At 25.5% G+C, this 20,859-nt stretch overlaps 2 protein-coding genes across 5 annotated transcripts in view; both read right to left on the bottom strand.

Moving 5' to 3' along the window:
* Positions 1-4,090: 4,090 nt before the first annotated feature.
* LOC113549892 (probable multidrug resistance-associated protein lethal(2)03659) lies at positions 4,091-13,900 on the bottom strand. The gene is made up of 26 exons (XM_026951402.1): positions 13,729-13,900; positions 13,194-13,277; positions 12,472-12,582; positions 12,271-12,405; positions 11,470-11,680; positions 10,619-10,841; positions 10,381-10,537; positions 10,171-10,309; positions 9,966-10,073; positions 9,567-9,857; positions 9,333-9,497; positions 9,140-9,261; positions 8,972-9,069; positions 8,820-8,905; positions 8,334-8,722; positions 7,985-8,262; positions 7,837-7,916; positions 7,100-7,250; positions 6,735-6,841; positions 6,538-6,661; positions 6,306-6,476; positions 5,280-5,407; positions 4,951-5,196; positions 4,669-4,841; positions 4,348-4,588; positions 4,091-4,272 (listed from the first exon to the last, which is right to left on the bottom strand). The coding sequence occupies exons 2-26, from the start codon at positions 13,268-13,270 to the stop codon at positions 4,222-4,224; spliced, it is 4,062 nt and encodes a 1,353-aa protein (XP_026807203.1). The 5' UTR covers positions 13,271-13,277; positions 13,729-13,900; the 3' UTR covers positions 4,091-4,221.
* A 6,126-nt stretch (positions 13,901-20,026) lies between these two features.
* LOC113549890 (probable multidrug resistance-associated protein lethal(2)03659) overlaps positions 20,027-20,859 on the bottom strand; it is a 37,969-nt gene continuing 37,136 nt past the window's right edge. For all 4 annotated transcript variants that reach the window (XM_026951398.1, XM_026951399.1, XM_026951400.1 and 1 more), the window contains 2 exons: positions 20,543-20,783; positions 20,027-20,445 (listed from right to left, as the gene is read on the bottom strand). In XM_026951398.1, the coding sequence (XP_026807199.1) occupies positions 20,362-20,445; positions 20,543-20,783 (325 nt within the window). In that variant the 3' untranslated portion in view covers positions 20,027-20,361. The remainder of the gene's footprint in view (positions 20,446-20,542; positions 20,784-20,859) is intronic.

Below are 20,859 nucleotides of genomic sequence, written 5' to 3' on the forward strand. Positions count from 1 at the left end.
TATTTGCTTTAATATTCTTTATTATGAGCTGTTAACGTTCGTTTTCAATTTTAAAAGTAATAAAATCTCGCTTAAGAAATACTATAAATGAAGATAAATTAGAAGGTTTTAACCATAAGTATTCGAACAAAAATATTTAGAGTAATATAGCTTCTGACCAAGTAATTGGACTATTGAAAAATAAGAATAAAATGCTTTTTAGAGAACTTAATTATTATTAAGGTGTATGTACTTAATAATGAGTAATTATAATTAAAATATATTTATATTTTAGAACTGTAATAATTAAGAAATTAAAAATTGATAATTGCGGAGAAAACTGTTAGCTTTAATTATAATTTATAAGTATTAAATATTTTACTAATTTAGGAGTAAAACTAAATAATACATTTTAAAATTTTGCCTTTTTTGTGGGAGAGGTAAGGGAAAGTTACATTGGCACAGAGCCAGTTTGATCCATATATGTTGGGCCGAAAAATTTCACCAATCCGCCTCTAATAGTTTATTTCGTAAAATAATATCAGGTAAATCGCATATAGTTGAATACTAATGATTGGATAATTTGTGTAATTATATTATATTTATATGGTTTCAATTTTCAACCTTATAAGTGTACTATAACAATATATTATAACAGGAAATACTTTCATCGAAATTTACAATAAGTATACACTTAACAAATTTCTTTTCGTCATTTTGTTTAAGTATTTAGTATTTATCAATAAGTGTGTACCTATTACATCCTATAACTTATATAAATTATCAAAACGAAAATCACAAATTTATCTTTATTAATAAAATACATTGTGTGTGTTAGCTGTTCACAGCCAAGTCTATCATATTCATAGTACTGTAATTTAGTACATAGTTTATCCTATGTCCGAGAATATTTAAATAAATAAAATATAGCCAGTTTAATTGGATACAATTTTAGATTTAGATTTTATATTTTAATATAAAAATCTGTTTAGTTTACATTTTACTTTGTTTGAAAAAGGGTAAATCTACAGGCATTTAATTTGTCCGAGGTAACTTCCTGGAGGATAAGCTAGTTAATATAATTTATGTAATTCGTAAAACTAGAAAATAATAGATTTTGCCTTGAATTAAACTTTTGGTACATATTTTTAAAACTATTTTATTAACTAATTAATTAGGTTATAGATTTTTAGATTCAGAGCAGTCTTTGAAATTACATATTGTTTTTACAAATAATAGAGGTTTTTTTTTGGGGGGGCTGTCACTACGGTTTTTAAAATAAAAATTAATTCAATCTTAAAAATAAGCTTAATCTTATTTTCATCCAATATAAAACCTAATACTATATCATTAAACAAAATAAATTAATTTATGAATTATTTACAGAAGTTTAGGTTATCGCTAGTTAATTAGAAAATTAAGCATCATAAATAATACAAGATTTTATTTGTCAGCAAAAAAAGAATATTATATTTTTGTTTTATTAAAATTAGGATAACATATGAACTAAAAGTTAATATAAAAATTAAACTTTAACTTTAAGCCAATACCATATTTTAAATTTTGATGTAGCGATTAAATCTCTTAAAAAATGGTTTGAACATATATATTACCATTGCAATCATTGAAAGTTCTTGTATGACATTAGTAATTTTTATAATATGCCTTAAGAGTGTAATAGAAACGTTTTTATTAATTTATACAACTGTGTATTTTCAAAAAATAAGGATTTAATAAAACAAAGATTATGCAATGGAAAAAAGAAATTAATTAATTGTATTATTTAAACTAATAAAACTTGATAGAACCCTTTTAAAATTATTACAGTTTATAATAAATAACAACAATTTTACTCAAAATGAAGTTGTAACGTAACACATTATTTAATAAAGACTGTATCCGGGATATATGGGTTAAGAGGCTTTTCTAAGTTAATAATAAGAAAAGAATATTTAAGAATATCAATGACCTAATAGAGGTTAAGTGATTTTATTACAATTTTAATCAAAGAAAAAATTATGATAAATATTAAATTCAAATATTTACTGACGAAATTAGCATAAAAAAGTTCGTAAAATAAATCCAATTTAATTTAATTTGTAAATATTCTAATTTCTAATATAAATAATAATACTTTACTTTATTATACGATATTTATGTTTATTTTAGATTCTGAATGGAGTGATGAATGTATTGATTTTACAATGATGTGTGTGTGTGTTTTTTTTTAATTTTTTTTTTTTTTTTTGTATGATATAACGTTTTGGAATAGTAATAGTGCTTTAATTTTTGACTGCAGTCCCTCTTTGAAAAGGAAACTGAATTCAATTGGTACTTGGGGGCGGAGGTCAAAAGTAAAAATTTTCAAAAGCGTCAGAAAAAACCCTGAAAAAGTAACTGAAAAACGGGAATTTTTACGCATAACCACTTTTCGACCAAATCGATTTTTTGATTTTGCTGTAACTCAAAAACAAATCATTGTAAATACTTAAAATTTTCACAAAATGTCTATATTAGCGTTATCTATTTACGATTAAATTTTTAAAATATTTAGACCTTTTTTTAAACTATTTATACGACATGAAATTTTCCATGTTTCTAAAGTTTTTTTCTTGAAATGCCAATAAAAAAAATTTGGCTATCCAAAAAACCTTTAAAATTTGATACAAGGTTTATTATAAATTTTTCTTATTGTAGTAAAAAAAAAATCAAAAATCGTTAGTTACAATTTTTGTTTATAAGTATTAAAAATTCAAATGTTTACAAAATCACCAAAATTGACAAGGAATTTTGAAGTTGAAAATTCATAAAATTGTTGTGATTTATATTTAAGGTTAAAATATCCAACACAAGATTCTCCATTACTTTTTCTTCAAATAACAGTAAAAAAAAAAACTCCAACGTCAGTATAGAAAAAATTGTATGGGCGTATGAAATTTATTTTTTTACGAAATCGAATAAAATAACGATATATTACAATTTAAATATAGGCAAGAATATAATATAACCTACTAATTATCCTAGATTTTCAAATAATCTCCGTTTAGAATCGTTTTTCGTATACAATGATACCTGTCATTGCATTCAAATTTAACACATCCTTTATTATAGTAACCTACTCATCATCATGTTTACTATACGGCAGAGTGATATCCACTTTTTTAGTATTTAAATATCAGAGAGTTGTATAGTTAGTATTATAAACTAAATATATGATAATTCATTAGAATACTGTAGTATCTAACCGATATACAATTAACGTTGACAATGTTGACATACTATTTATAATTAATTATCAAGTAAAAATCCAATGTCTGCAACGATATTTAAAATACAATGTGATTAATGGTTAATTTAACTTTAAAAAGTAATTTACATCATAATCATCATATACAATATAAATGTAAAGAAACTATTAATTTTTGTATGTTTAATACATGACTTAGTTTTGATTAGATTCAAAAATATATGTTGTATTAATAATTAATCGTAAAAGGTACATTTTCGCAACGATTGTTAAAGAATAATTTATATTTATAAAACAAAAAACATAATATATTGTAAATATTTAGTTATTAATAATATTGTATTATCTATGTAGAGTTATTTAATTTTTTTACTACAATCATTTTTTTAATAAATCTGTAAACAAGTTTGATTTTTAGATATTGTTTTAGTATTTAAAGTAATTTTTGATTTTAAACTTTTTAACACTTAATATTAACTAATACCTGTTTAATTATTAATTATTTTACATATTATATAACATATCTATGTTGTTTTATACTTCATAAGTGTCTGTATAAATTATTATTTTTATAATCTTAACAGCGATATAATATGACATTTTTTTTTATTTATCAATAATCGTTGATTGATATATAGTTAACATATTTCAGTATATTTACTCAAATTTTAAGTAACGTATTTAAAACTTAAAATTTGCATATTTAAATTTTTTTTAAATTTTGTTATAAGTTTAATTGACCAGAAAATATAACTAATCAAATATATATATCGTATATTAACAATAGGTATCAATAAGAATAAGTTTTCTAGTTAGAAGTTGGTGTGAAGTTGTATAATATCTAATGAAATATTATTAAGACAATAAAGTTAATAAAAATTTAATAAAATGAATAATTAATACAGTCAGTAGTGCAGAAAACTTATCGATTAAATACTATACAATAATTAACAATAACTGACAATCATTTATGTACTTTTAAGTTCAGCTGAACCTTAGAAATTTGTGGTCAATTCGTTATTTTCTTGTGCCATGTTCATAAAGCTCTAAAAAAAATTGTACATAGTTAGTTTAAATGATAAATATAATAAACTCATAATACGACCAGATTCATATAGTACCTCAACTGCAATGTTATGTAAAAAATCACACGTTTCGGGCCCTGTTTGTTCTACCATTTTGTAAAAAAATCCATCTTTATTTTTCAACAAGCTGTATGGATGATCGAATTCGACCATTGTTCCAGCGTCCATAACAAGCACTCTGTCAGAATCCATAACTGTGTTCAGACGATGAGCGATCGTTAATACTGTACATGACCGGAATTTATTTCTTATCGTTTTTTGAATCAAAGCATCGGTCCTGAAAATAAAAAATAATACATAAAACATAGTTTTACGATTAAACGAGAAAAGAAATTTTATAAGATTTGTATCAATTACTGTGAATCGACATTGGCGGTAGCTTCGTCTAGCACGAGGATTTTATTGCTACGCACTATAGCTCTGGCTAAACACACTAATTGCCTTTGGCCTACACTGAAATTTGATCCGCCTTCTGACATTTTTGAGTTCAGACCGTCGGGCAAATCTTCTACAATAGTTTTGAGTTCCACCTTAAATCAACAAAAAATAAATTGTCAAACTTTATTTAGTTCCTAATAATAATTATTATTCAATTAAAAACATGTATCGTGTTTGTAAATAATAAATGAAAATATATACTTCTTCTAAAGCATTCCAAAGGGCATGATCTGGGTATTCGTTTAAGGGATCTAGGTTTTTTCTCATTGATCCCGAAAACAAAATCGGTTCTTGAGGAATTATTGAAATTTTGGAACGTAAATCGTGTAATCCAATTTCGTGAATTTCTATACCATCGATAGTGATATTGCCCTCATTGAGAGCTAATCTAAATAACGCTCCTATCAACGACGATTTTCCTGCACCAGTTCGACCTACAATTCCAATCTATATTAAAAGAAAATTATCTTAATATAAAAGCTGTTAAAAAATATTAATAAGACACTAAAGTACGTAATTTTTTGTATTACTTTTTCCATTGCCTGAATTTGTATATTAAGATTTTTTAAAACGTGAGCTGCATCTAAACTATAACGTAGATAAAAATTGTCAAACACGATTTGACCTTTATCCGGCCATCCTTTTGGTGGTTTTTTATCTAAAACATAAATAAGTAATGAAAAACATAATATACTTTATAATTCAGTGCGTACCTATTTATAATTTATGCAATATAATATCGTGTTTAAAAGAGTTTTTAATTCTTAATATACTAATGTAATGTTTACTGAACTAAAAAATATGAACAATACAATTTATAATAAACGTTAAATTATAATATGTACACTATGTTATTACGTTGTTTAGCCATTACCAGATTACGTTAAAGATTTATGTAAGTTTAAGGTATTCAATACGTCTTGAAGTTATATAAAACGTTATAAATTTTAAATAGCTAACACAATAGCAGTCTTGTATAGTATTTAAATTTTAAATAAAAGTATCCTAAATACCTTTTTTGAAAAAAAATCGTGGTCTGAAATTTTTAATATTATTATTTTATATTTTTATACTGTTTTGGAAAATAATTTATTTACGTTTATAAATAAAAAACCTGTTTGTTATCATTAGAATTTTAATAATCCATAATATGAAGACTAAAAACCGATGCCAGTTTTTTTGTTGCCAAAATCGATTAAGTATATTTACGTATGAATATTATAAAAATAATTAATAATTTATGTATAAATGTAATAATTATTTTATTTACTTTACTAAAAATTGTATATTAAGTAAAATTAATATTCTCAAAGTATTTTTAAATTATTTTGATTTCTGAATATTTATTTTTTAAAGAATTCAAATTATATTATATTCAATATTTTTTAAACCGACTATTCAAATATGTTTTCCGAATATAAATTAAAAGTATTCCTTAAGACATTCAACTTTAAGATAGAAACTCCCAATTTTTCGTCTTTATTTTATAGAATAATGTTTTTTATGTAGGTAATGAATAAAGATTTTGTGGAATACGTTACTGCAACGAATATTACCTTGTGAAGATTCAAGTGCTGCTTCCTGTGGAACATTTGTATACTCAAGTACTCTTTCAACGGATGTCATCTGATTATCTAATTGTGCAAACTGTCTTATTCCCCACTGGAGTGAACCCGTCAAACCAATTGCTTGAGTTATAACTAGTCCAACATCTCCCCCAAAAATATCTGAAAACAAAGTAGTTATTTTTACCGAAATAAATTTTGAAAAATAAAATTAATATAATACCATTTTCGATGACTAAAAAACTAAATGTTAAAATACTCATATATATGAGACAGATTATATCCAACGCAAAACCTAAGGCTTCGGTAGATGAAATAAAAATATACCACGCTGAAGAATGTAAATCCTAAACATTTTAAACAAAATATGAATATTATTATAATATAGTTATTTCAATATGAAATAGTTGTTTTTCTTACTTGATGGTGATCAAACTCTAGAGACAAAACTTCTTCAGCTTCAAATGCTCTTATTGTTGATAAACCCTGAAGCGATGCGTTCATATATCCTAGTACTGGACTTCGAGCTAAATATTTTATTTAAAAAATATAATAATTCTTAATTAAAAAAGCTTTACAATAGGTTATGTACATTCAAGTTTCAATAACTCGACTTTCAACACAAGTAAAAATAAATTTTGTAAAAAGTTCATTAATTATAACTTAAAAAATAAATAACTCAAAATATATTACTTATATATATGATTTATTAAGACAGGAAAAAATCAAATTATTGAGAATCAAAATGTACTACGAAATATAAAAATATAAATTTTTATACTTACAAACTCCCTCCAAACGTTTGATACTGCGTGATGTAGATAAATAATACACTACTGTATAATAAAATAATACCCCAATGAAGAATGTAGGTATTAGAAGGTAAACATTAACTATTCCAACCACAACAATAATTCCCATTAGTGACAATGAATTCTAGTTTAAAAAGTGTAAATAAAAACAAAAATGTTACCATGATATAATAAACCGTTTACAAGTATATACTTCAAAGTTATTTTTGGACATAAAATATTGAAACATAATACAACGTTGCGCGCATTAAAAAATATATGAATACCTAAACACTATATTATGTTTATTTGAAAAAAATGTTTATAATATTATATACTCATTAATCTATTTATAATTATTATTTAATTTCATTAACTTTCCGTTGGTACTTGGTAATCGCTATTTGTTTTTAAATCGAATATAACTGAACTTTTATATTTATACTAACCACAGATTTGTAAACAATATAATATAACTATTATAATTGTATTATTATTATTTCTAGTTCTGCAGTGACAATTCTTACTTTCTTAGAATTTCATGCTTACATATTATATTTACCCATACGCGCAATAGTATTTTCAAAAACAAGTGTACAAATCATCGTATATAGTAAACAGTTTATAGTGTTTGCGCAAACATGCCATGAACTTAAAAAAAATTTGCCAAGGTCAAAATGTCTCAAATGAATGAGTAAAAATGTTGAAGTTTACGTAAGCTGATTATTTACATATATAAAATCCAATGAAGGAACTGTTATCATTTCATCAATAGCTCCAATATCTTTTGTAAAGCGGTTTAGAATCCGTCCTAATAAAATAATAAATATTGATTAAGTATAAATTCATATTTAATTAACTATTTATTAAATATTCTACCAGATGAATTTGTATTAAAGAAATACATTGTTGCTCTGGTAATAGCGTTGAACATATTGGTATGCAAGTTCATAGAAGTGCCTATGAAAACTGATACGAATGTAGCACATCTTATAAAAATAACTATTATCATAGATACGTTTATTACAGTATATACTATAATACAACACTGGCGAGATATTACCCACGATGAACCAGATGTCACGTAGGTCATAAAATTACTAGTATTCGTAGATTTACTCTCTATATTACGAAACACGTTATCTTCTAGATTAACCCTAAAATAAATAAATATCTTTTAGCATTACAGTTAAGCCAATAAATAAAATCAAATTCAAAACAAACGTACCAATAACTTATCCAATAATCTCCACCAGTACCAAGCATTTGAGTGAATATACATATGAATAATAAAAATAATATTTTAAAAGCATTTCCTCCGGCAGAAACGTAAGACAAATAAATACTACGTGAAACTTTTCCAGAAGACCGGGTTTCAGCCACCTCAATGGGTTCTGCCCGAGTTCCGTTTAATTTATCATCATCAATAGACGATGAAAAACTTCCAATAGAACCTTGACGAGATAAACTTGATAATTGCTCCACGCTGTTATTAATAGTTGCTTTTGTATCATCAATTTCACTATCAGCTGTCTCATCCGATGACTTCAACAATTTTGTAAAGTCTAAACCAGATGATTGAAGTTCTTGATACGAACCCTCGGCTAATATATTCGCCTAGTAAACGATAACTAAATATATTATTATGCTATTATTAAAATTAAAATAATTTTGAAAAATTAACTTCCAACTCATAACCCTACTCTGTACTTACATTTTCCATCAAAACAATGTGGTCAACGCTCGACAAGTATTGTATTTGATGAGTAATGAGAATACAGGTTTTCTTTTTCAGGTAATCTGTAAATCAAAAATAAAATTTCATTAAATAAAGGTTCTAACGACAATGGTATATGACATTGATACTTTTAATGCATTTTTCAAATAAATGTTTTCCAACGTGTGTGTCAACAGCTGATAGTGGATCGTCTAATAAATAAATATCGGCTTGTTTATATACAGCTCTGAAAAAAACAATATATCATATTAAACAATCATCACCATTATCACAAACAGTACTAATTTTCGACTTGCCTCGCTAGATTTACTCTCGCTCTTTGACCTCCACTAAGCGAATCTCCTCTTTCTCCTACTAAAGATCTGTCACCATAAGGCAGTTGTTTAAAATCGGTTTTCAATGCACATACTTTTATAACCTAATGAATAATTTAAATAAAATATACGATTTTTAATTTAAAAGTATGAATTTATATTCTAAAAATATAACTTCTTTGTAACGATTATAATCCATGGGTGAGCCAAAAAGTATATTTTGTTGAATTGATCCATTAAACAACCATGGTTCTTGAGACGCGTATGACACTGTGCCGCATACGGAAATACTTCCTTCGCAAAGTGGTAATTCTCGTAAAATAGCTTGAATCAATGAACTCTGTACAATATAAGTAACGTTTAATCGTATTATCGTTTTAATAATTTTCTAAGTAGCACTTGTATATACTTTTCCGGCTCCTACAGGCCCAATGATTGCAACCAATCGGCCTGGTCTAACGGATAAGTTAATGTTATTTAAAGAGTTTTCGGGTTGATTGAGTATCCATTTAGCCGACGCGTTTAAAACGTCTATTCCAAAATTATCCGATTGGACTGTATTTTCTTCATTGTCATTTTTATTAGTCGCAAAATGTTCGCTATTAAAATGTAACATTTCAATACTATTTTTTGATGTTGCTTCTGGTTTTGAAGACAATATTTGATTATGTTTGTGCTTTTCGTCTTGTAGGAAAAATGTCTTTAAAACAAAATTAATATTAATTTATTAATTATTCTTAATTATTTTTAAAATTTAATATGATTGTTTTTTTTTTGTGTCAATAACATTTTTTTCTATTTATTATACCTGAATGCGTTTAATGGATATTAGCATCTCAGCTAACGTTAAAATACCTTGTGGAAAAAATACTGTCATTGTTGTCAATATCTTTAAGTACGAGAGTATGACAAAAACCTGAAAATACGTCATAAAAAATAATATTTATACATTATACTCTTTCAACATATTGTATTACAATTTACAATATATATATATATATATTTTTCTTTACTTTTTGAGTATTGATGTAGTTCCCTAATAATATGTATGACAAAATACTTATAAACAACGCAAATCGTAGATGAAATATTATAAAAGATTGCAAAAATACTCTGATAAATAAGACACCTCTAATCTGCTTAAGTTCCATCCTATAACAATAAAAATGAGTATTACAAACTTTATATTATTATCTCTTATTGTGGAAATCCAATACACATACTTTCTTGCTAATTGTACAAGCACTGCAAAAGGTTTCTCCCAAGTGTACATCTTTATCACTTGTATGCCTGATATTATTTCGTTCATTAACCTTACTCTTTCGTCTGTCCTAGGGGCTGTTCTTGACCGATATTCGGAAGTTTTTTTTCCCAGCCATCCTTAAATTGAAATGTTTGCTTACTCCTATTAGTATGTCTTATATTATGCGTTAAATCCGTGACAATAGTCTATATACATACCTTGTAGTGGAATAAATACAAGAAATATAGCCACTCCAACTAACGATGATACGCCAAGTTCTTGCCACAAAAAATAGGTGACCACAATTGTTTGAAGGGGTCCGACCCATAGAAAGTGTATAAATATAAATGCTATATCAAACCGATTGACATCATTGGACAACAAGTTTACCACTTGGCCAATCGTGGTTTTACCTAGAGATGTTTTACTTAATCGCAATGCCTATTTTTAAGATAAAAAATAATGAAAACTATATAAATCTTTTTTTTCATAGATTTTCAATAACAGGCGGAAACAATAAACTCTCTTTTTAATTACCTTTAAATTCATGGCAAGTTTGAGTTGCCGATTGCGTTTTAAAACAATCATCCAATTAAAAATCAAATTTAACGAATAAAAACTAAACACATTTTTTTGAAATATTATTATATACAAAAAATGTTTACTCAATCTTATAGGTATTATTTAACCAAATATATTTTAGTTATTTTCAATTTGAAATAAAGTTAATTTTTTTTTTCATACGGTTTGTTTCACAGAGCATACAATTTAATTTAATATCAATAAAAATGAAAGACTTGTTTATTATTTCATAGTAAATATACAGTATTCATTGTATTGTCTGTATTCTATTTTAAAGTTTAATAATAATTAGTCATTTAGACAAATGCTTTATGGCTGTACATTATATTATTAGTATATTATTTATGAGATTATATAGATAAAACATATATTTGGGAAATATAATTTATTAAATATTTATGATATATTTAATAGCTTAATTAATTTAATTAGATACATTATATAATATATATAAATACTTTTTTTTTTTTAATAATTGATAGTTTACCTTTTTATATATTGCTGAACAGCAGGCGACTCGAATCTTCATCCCGAGGTGCCCCATTTCCATTTGTGAATAATGAAACAATAATATATTAGCCAACATGTTTAATAATAGACCAGACGCATAAAAATATGCATGATTCAAGTCCTTAGTATTAGACTTGTCAGGGTTGAAATATTCTAATAATCCACCAATAAGTATGGGTTGAGACATTCTTCAAAATAACATACGTACACACATAAAATCAAGATAATTTGTTATTTATACAAAAACAATATTAAAAATAATAAAAATAATATTTATATATTTAAACATAGTGTGTTAGTGTGTATGTTACAGATATATATTTTTATATTGTATACATTATACATTATATATATTTCCAGACTTTCAGTCATCGTTAAAATAATTTGCAAACTTTACAAAATACGGTTTATTCAAAAATTCTAACAAATAAATTATAAATAACAAAAATTGTAATTTAAATTAAACCAAAATTCCGTTTTTGAACATCACAGTTAGGAATTACCTACCAATGATAACAAATTTCAACGTCGATATTACCCAACAATTAATCGTAAACAGTAAACGTATTTCATAATATTATCAAATATTAAAAATAATGAAATCACTATTTATAATACTGGCCAATTTGTTTTTTATTACCTATATTGTATGCACAACACTGTTGTGACAACAGATAAAATTATGATAGGTACAACAACTGTTTATTTTAAAAATAACATTGTGTGCTATGTGGTGAATACATTTTTTATCATTGCAACAACTAATTAATAAATTTACCTTAATACAATTTCAACAAATGCTTGTATGAATCCATATAACATAAGCTTGGCACCAAACATTCGAACTAATACCCTTACCAAACTAGGCTCTCTATTCTCATTTTTCGCATTAACCGTCTCGATTTTCCATCTCCTAGCATGACAAAAAAAATGTAACTCAATTTATTAAAATACAATATTAACATTTTAACCAGTTTACTTTTTTAATTCGACTCCTAATAATGATGATCTGTCATTATTTAGAGGTATGTATAAATCACTGAATTCTAAATCCCTTTTACGGCCAACTTTGAAAAGTTTAAAAATCCAGCTAAAACAAACAAACAAATTATAATTGAATCGTTATAAAAAATCAAATCGAACAAATCGTTGTTATAGTAAAATATAAAAATAGAACCTAACAAATGAGGCTACTAAAAAACTATGTTATAAATCATAATATTTATGTTCCTAATCAGAACTTCCGATTATACAGATATATGACTATTTATACAAATATTATGTTCATTTATGTTTGCTGTGTTTAATATACTTTGAAAGCATTATGAATAAATAAATTAATTTTGATTAAATAAGGATAATATTATCCTAATAATATCTTAGGAATAAACTAAGTTATATCGACAAGGCCGTAGCCAGCAAAATATTTGGGGGAAGGGAGATAGAATATAAACATGATACATGATGTAATAAAATATGAAATTATTATGAAATCTAATAACAAGAAAAAATTTCGGGGGGGGGGGGTCTGAACCCTAACGCCTCCCCTGGCTCTTGCCGTGTATATCGAACACAACTTACAACTAAAATACTAGTAATAATAGATATATTCTGATTCAAAACGCCCTGATAATTAAATTTTAATTTCTAAACTAACATAAGTGTTTCTAATTACTAATTAATAGGTATAACAAAATTCACCTAAAAGTAAAGATTTCTAAGATATTTGCTTTGGCTCGTGGATTTAGAGGCCGCTCTTCTTTATTACCTGCATCCATTCTTGACCTAACATGTTAAAAACAAAAAAAAAACAATCAAATTTATAATGGATTATATTAAAATATATTGAACCATTGAAACTTGATCATGTATCAAGCAGTATTAGTATATATACATTTATTGTAGGTATAGAAGTAAAAGAGTTTTAAATACATTTTATGAAATGAAATAGAATGAAAGTTTCAACTGATATTATATTTGATGGTTTATACTTTAGTCACTTGGGTACCTATTTGACAGTATATTTTGTTGAAATACAATGTACTCGAATTTCATCAGTGAAGAATAATCTCTACACACGAGAAGCATTGCAAATTTTTTTACATAATTTCTATAATATTATATTAATATGCTTATTAAATATCGTTTTAATATAGGCTGTATATTTTTTGTCAAATAAAATAAAATACCCAATACATATTTTAAGACATTATTATAAAAACCTTAGACTACATACCGTGTGTGATGAATGTATAAAAACTATATATGTATGGATCCGTTGAGTAAACAGTTCAAAAGTTCTTACTTTAAATTATAATTTATTGTTACACACATTATACACTTTCTATTATATAGGTACCTACTCTTAGTATAAAATTTGTATAAGAAATAAACTAGCTTAGGATAAAGTAAAAATTGTCATTTAACTGCACAGTTTTTTTCAAAAATTAAAATTATTATGATTAAAACTTTAATTCAAACATTAAAAATATATTAACGTGTTTCATTTGGAATTGAAACAAATTATTATATAACAGGAACGATTTTAAATTACCAACAACTATATTTCTTATTTAACATTAAAATACAAGTCCAATACCTGTTATGATTTAAAAATAAAAATATGAAACGAAGCTAAACAGACTATTGGTCCTCTTAGGTCACTTAGGTCGTGAACATGATATGTTATAAGGTATGATTCATTTGACTTATTCAATGATATCCATGTAATACATAATGGTTTTTAGGTTTTTTTATAAATATAAAGCGTTAACTTCCATTATTACAGTTTTGTGAATAGTAGTCAAATCTAGTATTCTATTTTTTCATTGATGTTTTCTTAAAATATATAGTATGTATTTTTTTAAACCTTAAATAGGTAAACATGAATTACCTATCGAAGACTTTCATAAAAAATCTATAATTAATCAATAAAATGTAAATTATAGTAATTTTTCGATTATTTTTAAATAGATGTGGAATTTAAAAACTTTATCAAATTGTGTAAAAATAAATTCCTAATAAAATTAAACTTAAATAAATTGAACACCCAGTATATATAGCCAGTATAAGTCAGATAACACTTATTAAATATTATATAATATTATAATATTATGAATCTGTATTAATAACCTTTTATAAATACAAAAAAAAACATTATTCAAGATTTTTAACCTTTATGAGAAAAAAATGCTTAGTATAATACTAGAATTATATTTGTTATAATACTTATCGCTAATTTTAAAATTAATTTCTAGTTTGAAGATGTAATACAATAAAAAATAAAAATGATAATTGTTTGTAAAAATATCAATTTTTCAAAATATTCAACTTAGTGCTTATACAAATTTATTTATATAAATGTATTTATAAAATTGCCTATCCATCTTTACTACATACTCCTAATTTCCTGTAGGTACCTACATTTTTATCTGAGTTTAACAGGGCTAACAGATAATATAAATTAATAATTATATAATATACCTATTTGAAAAATTAATAATTACGAATAGCGTCTTGAAATAAAAAAAAATTGATAAGTGGGTATTACGCGAACTGCGTCCAGCTTTATCTAAACGACTACATGAATTGCGTCTGGGTTTTTAAATTTTTAAGTGAAATTGATTCAATATTCATGAATGGAACTCTTAAAAATTGTCTAAAATTGTTTAAACAATTTTGTACAATTCACAACTTGAAAAATAATTATTATGTACCACTGGTATTTTTTTTATTTAATAGTGAAAATAAAGATACTTGTACTAAAATGTTTACACAACATTTTTTAATTTTATATTTATAACTTATTTATTATTTTTTATTTTAATTATTGCACTCCTATAATTTAAACCTACTACCTTCACGTTTTCATTTTACTTACAATTGCGTACTGCTAATTGCATAACAACGCCAAATTTCAATATTTTTAAACTACCGATAATTATAATTTGCTATTCGCAGTCCTAACTCCTAAATCTGTGTAAAATTGAAAGAAAATAATTTTTTACATTAGGACGCAATGTGTTTATGTATTCGTTACATAAATGTCTGCACCTGGATGCAATTCGTGTGCAATGATGATTACGGATTAGGTATTTATTAGCCTTAGACCTCTCAAATTATAAACGGTATCGTCCCATTTCGCCGAATCCCACTTTACCGATAAAAAACCAGTTGTATACGGATTGATAACAAATCCCATTTGGTCGAATGCCATTTTTTCGAATCCTATTTTGCCAAAAAATTTCAGTTTTTACTCATCAGAGCTTTTTTTTTTTTTTTTTAATTGTCAACAATCGTATTCGTTAGGTCAAAAAGACTGAAATATTAATACAAGGCTCCTAATATATCGTGACATATCCTGCACAAATATATCCTGCCGAAACCTATCTCGCCGAAGCATAAATAGGATTTTGTTTCATTAAAATATTAATTTTATTTGCTTATTCAAATAAAGTTAAATAAAATCGTGAAATCATAAAAAATAAACAGATGAATATATTTGATACCCCGTATCTAGCTGGTATATAGCTACCTATTTTTTAGAGCGCTACAGTGGCTCGGACGCAAGTATTATCTGTATGACGTAGTGCTTGTATGTTATCAATATTCAATAGTATATTATACTATATAATGTATATACATTGCATCTCAAACTAAAGTCAAAACTGCAGTAAGTCATTAATTTATTTTATAATAACTTTATGTGACAGATTAAACATTACAAATCAAAATTGAATATAATACGAATATTACAAATTTATGAATTAATAACAATTTAATAAATAAAATATAATATTATTTACGTTCTGATAAATTTATAGTTGTTTCACATTGCTGAAACAAAATTGTACAATGTACGTGTATGACATAAAAAAACTAATTGAATTTTTTTTAAATAAAACATTATAGTAATTAGTAATTAGTTATTACTAATTAGGTATATAAACTAATATATAACTGTTAACTAAGGTCTAGATATAAAACCAAAAATTAGCATGAAGCACGACTGCACGAGCCACGAACCGAGCCAACTTGGCACGTACGAACCTCAAAGAGACAAAAGATACAAAGGTTATACCGTTCTTACGACACGTGTTAGTGAATTTAACCTAGCCATTTATCACGATAACCAGACTTATATTAAATTGAAATATGGTTAATTATTGTCATAATTTAAAAATTTATTTTTTATTAATTCTGAGCCGAACACCGAACAATAAATGTATTGATTTTACAATATATAATATTATTTTATAATCGTTATGTGTGCAGGATCGAATTTAATGGGGGGCGTGGGGGTATTACCTACACCCTTTCCCTCTCAAGATACCTGGTTCATTTTAGTCGGAAAATTTATCGTTTTGACATAGTGGTCGGCAATTATGATTTTATTATGTTGTATATGATTATATTATATGAATATTCAAATATTATTTATTATAAATTATAATATTTGATTTGATAGTTAATAAGTTGAGGTACTTGTATTTGTAGATTACTATCTGCCTGCTGTTGGTCAGCAACATACCTAAATAAACATATAAATATTCCCTTTGTAAGACAACACTTTATGATTTATACACCATCATCAACTCATTTTGTATATACGACGTGTATTAAATAATGCTTTTTTCTGTGCTGCTAGCGATCTATGTATAGGAATGACCGTTAACTACAGAAAGTTTCAATTCGTCGAAGCTTATTAAAGGAAAGTCAAATTCAAATTTGATTTATTGAATATAGAATTAAATTTATAGAATATAATTTTTATTTTATTGTTTTACTTTGATAGTATCCAATAAATTGTTAAGAGGATGTCAGTGCACTGTTTGATTTCTCTGTCTGGCTCATGCAAAATATAGACAAAACGTATTTATAAAGACAGAGTCGTTATTTTTTGTTTTTAAGTACTTACCTAATCTTAGAGTAAAATCACCAATTACAAAAACGATAAAAAATAATATTTTTGAGGGTATGACATATCGATTTGTCTAAATATTGTCTCAAAAATTTCAAACATTATTGAAAATTTTCATTTTCTTGTTTTTTTGAAAGTCGAATTCAAAATCAAATAACAATAAAATATAAAACCAATAGGAATATAATTCGCTCAAAAATATTACCTTCTATAATTTTTGTAATAAGTGATTTAACTCTAAGACTACTCAAATAATAATAATTTTAGGTGAAAGTATTTATCTATATTGCGGGTGGGGTTTGAGTGGAAAAATAATTTAAGCATAAAAATGAGGTGTGCATGCTTAAAAAATTACCTTATATTATATATATTATATAATATACTTATATGAAACGTTTTATGGAGGATGGTACGGTGCAATAAACTATTAGTCATTAGACATACGTTAATTTTATACAAAATCCTTCTATTTTTAGATAATGAATAAATTATTTAATTTCTTAATTCACAGAATTGTTATTGTTCGGTACGTGTCGACCGTATGCGATAAGCTCAGCTCGGCGATCATATCGCACGAAGCTCAATAATCGTCAGTATATATGTAACCGGCGTAACGGACGTATTCGGTCGTGCTTTTTTAAACATTCAAGACAACACAACACATATAGTTATATAGTATTAAATAAAGTAACAACGTTAAATGAAATCGTTTTGTGATTCGAAATACTTGTTTTCACGACGCGTAACACTGTAACAGTTATTATTATAGCATTATTGATTTATAATTCTCTTATAGTCTAAACATTTTTCATATTGATGAGACATATAATAAATTGTAACCATAATAATACTTAGAAAAGAGTTCCAAATAGTTCAGTCACGGGCCTATTATTATGAAATAATTTGGGGTCCAGCCACCCGAGGCCCGGGGGTTTTTTGCACCCCAACACCCGGTAATTGCGGCACTGACTACTTCAGTAAATTATATTACACCCATGTATCTATAGAGTTTGACCAATCACATTAGTATTGTTTGTCATTTCTATTTAATAAAACAAGAATGTTTAATGTAAACAATATTTTTAAAAAATAAAATATTATCAGACTAAAATAAGAATAATTAATTACGTTACCTATTTGTGTGAAACTATTAGCAACATAAACAATCAGTTAATATTATTCATTGATTTAACTTACATAGAATTCCTGCGCATAGTCTTTAAAAAATGGATATAAACCATAATTTTGTGAAGAAAATTAACTTTTTTTGTCTAAGAAAATGTTTGTATTGCAAGAAAACAAAAAAATTTATAAATGCACAGATTTTCATAAGATATGACATTGAAAGTGCCTACAAACAGAACAAAAGAGTAAGACAGTATGTGTAAGATCTACAAATTGTATAAAACTTTTATACTATAGGTAACTAAAATAATAACTTTTATATTCTAAATCACATAAAATAAATAATACACTAGATAACATTAAACCAAAAACTACAACCTATATTATTAAAAAAACATGAAATTGAATAAAATTAATATAATGATACACATATTATGATTAACCTATTTGAATTATAAGTGTATAAGTGACAGTATTGGAGAGCAAATTCACTAAAATTTAAAGTTATATTTTGGTCTAGCCTTTAACAAATGTATAATTTCACCTACGATTTTGATTTCTGGCTACAAGCGCATACGTTGCTAACTATACTATGGTGTGTGTATGTCATGGCAATAAATATTAAACAACGTTGACCCTAATACAGATCTTTGAGAGAGAGACCTACTTATTTAGAATACAAGGGAGAAGTTGGATTCACGTTTTACTTATATGCAACTGTTAATTGTAATATAAAAGAAACAGTGACTTACTCAAGTAAATGCACATATATCGCCAACCTGTAGTCAACGAGTAGTAATTTATACGAAAACATATAGGTACATTTTGACCATGGTTACAATCATGTGATAAGAATTATCTGAAAACATATTTAAATTTGGTATAAAGTTTAAAAAGTTTACTTGATCACCTTATATTTTAGATTTTCTTTTTTTAATCCTGTATAAACAGTTTAAACATTTTAAATAAAATTTAAAAGGGATTAACAGTTTAAATTTGAGAAAGGAAGTTGATTGATCTCAAACTAATTTAAAAACAAATGCATATGTTATCAATTTATTATCCCATCATTAGTTGTATTGGTACAAAAGTTGATGAAATATAAACATTGTATTTAATTAATTTAATTGAATAACATTTAAAATAAAGTTTGTAGGTAAAAGAAGTTAAAATAGGTTTTCTTATATATACCACAGAAATGCTTGCAAAAGTATACTTATATATAGTTTGAAAGACTTGATTTAAAACTCCAAAGAACAGCCAAAAACTAAGTGTACAAATATTTTTAAGAGTTATAGGAAAAGGTATTAAATATTTCAAATAATCACTTAAAATTAATTATTGACATTAATTATACAACTTATATACCTAGCTATACATCATAGCCATAGCATGTATTATATAAATTGCTATATTGTATTAAATTAATTTGAAAGTAATGTGTACATTATGAAATTGTTTGGAACGGTAAAAATAAGTAACACTTAAGTACAAAAGTGATCATCTTTATTTTAACAAAATAAACATGTAGAATTTAACAGACAACAACTTACTTATATCCCTATAGTATACAATTTAAACCATAAAATAAAATGTTTAAATGTCTTGTAAATACTAACACATTGACTAAATAAAACTAATTTGATTTGAATTTGAAACATAAATGTAGGATGATAAACTTGTTGTACAAAATTCTTTTAAAATAACATAGCAATTTTGACATTGTGAACAATTATCATGGTCATTAAAAAAATGTTTTATAATAATAATGTATTATGTAAGGCATCATGTGATTAATATTAATAATTTTGGAAAGAAAAATAACTAGGTATTTCTATTTGTGTCATCTACATCTTCATCAATTAGTTTGATTGGAGATTCTCTAGTCAACTGCTGGGTTCTATAACTCTGTCGTGACAAAAAATTTAATTTTATTAAATCAACATTAGATATGCACACATTTTGATACTATCAAACAAAAATAGAGAATTATAAAATATATTACCTCGGCAGCTACACTATGCAACAATTCAGCTGTAGCCCTTCCGGTTTGATCCACCATTTTGTACAAAAACCCATCCTTGTTTTTCAACAAATTGTGGGGATGATCGAATTCAACCATTTTACCAGCATCCATTACAAGAACCTTGTCTGAATCCATAACAGTATTCAAACGGTGAGCGATTGTTAAGACTGTACACAATCTGAACTTATTTCTAATTGTATTTTGAATTAATGCATCAGTTCTGTGAAAATAAAACAAGGAAATCATATAGTTTGGATATTTTATAGTATCGATAGACAATTATTGTTTTGAAATTT

This window comes from Rhopalosiphum maidis, chromosome 4 (assembly GCF_003676215.2).
Source record: "Rhopalosiphum maidis isolate BTI-1 chromosome 4, ASM367621v3, whole genome shotgun sequence".
NCBI lineage: Eukaryota > Metazoa > Arthropoda > Insecta > Hemiptera > Aphididae > Rhopalosiphum > Rhopalosiphum maidis.

What these genes read in the sequence shown, in the direction of transcription:
- LOC113549892 (XM_026951402.1), bottom strand. Translation starts at nt 13,270, where the DNA reads ATGGATGCAGGTAATAAAGAAGAGCGGCCTCTAAATCCACGAGCCAAA. An exon ending in TTAGAAATCTTTACTTTTAG is followed by an intron (nt 12,583 to 13,193) that starts GTGAATTTTGTT and finishes TGTTTGTTTTAG; the next exon opens with CTGGATTTTTAAACTTTTCA. An exon ending in TTTTTTAGTCATCGAAAATG is followed by an intron (nt 6,477 to 6,537) that starts GTATTATATTAA and finishes CTTTGTTTTCAG; the next exon opens with ATATTTTTGGGGGAGATGTT.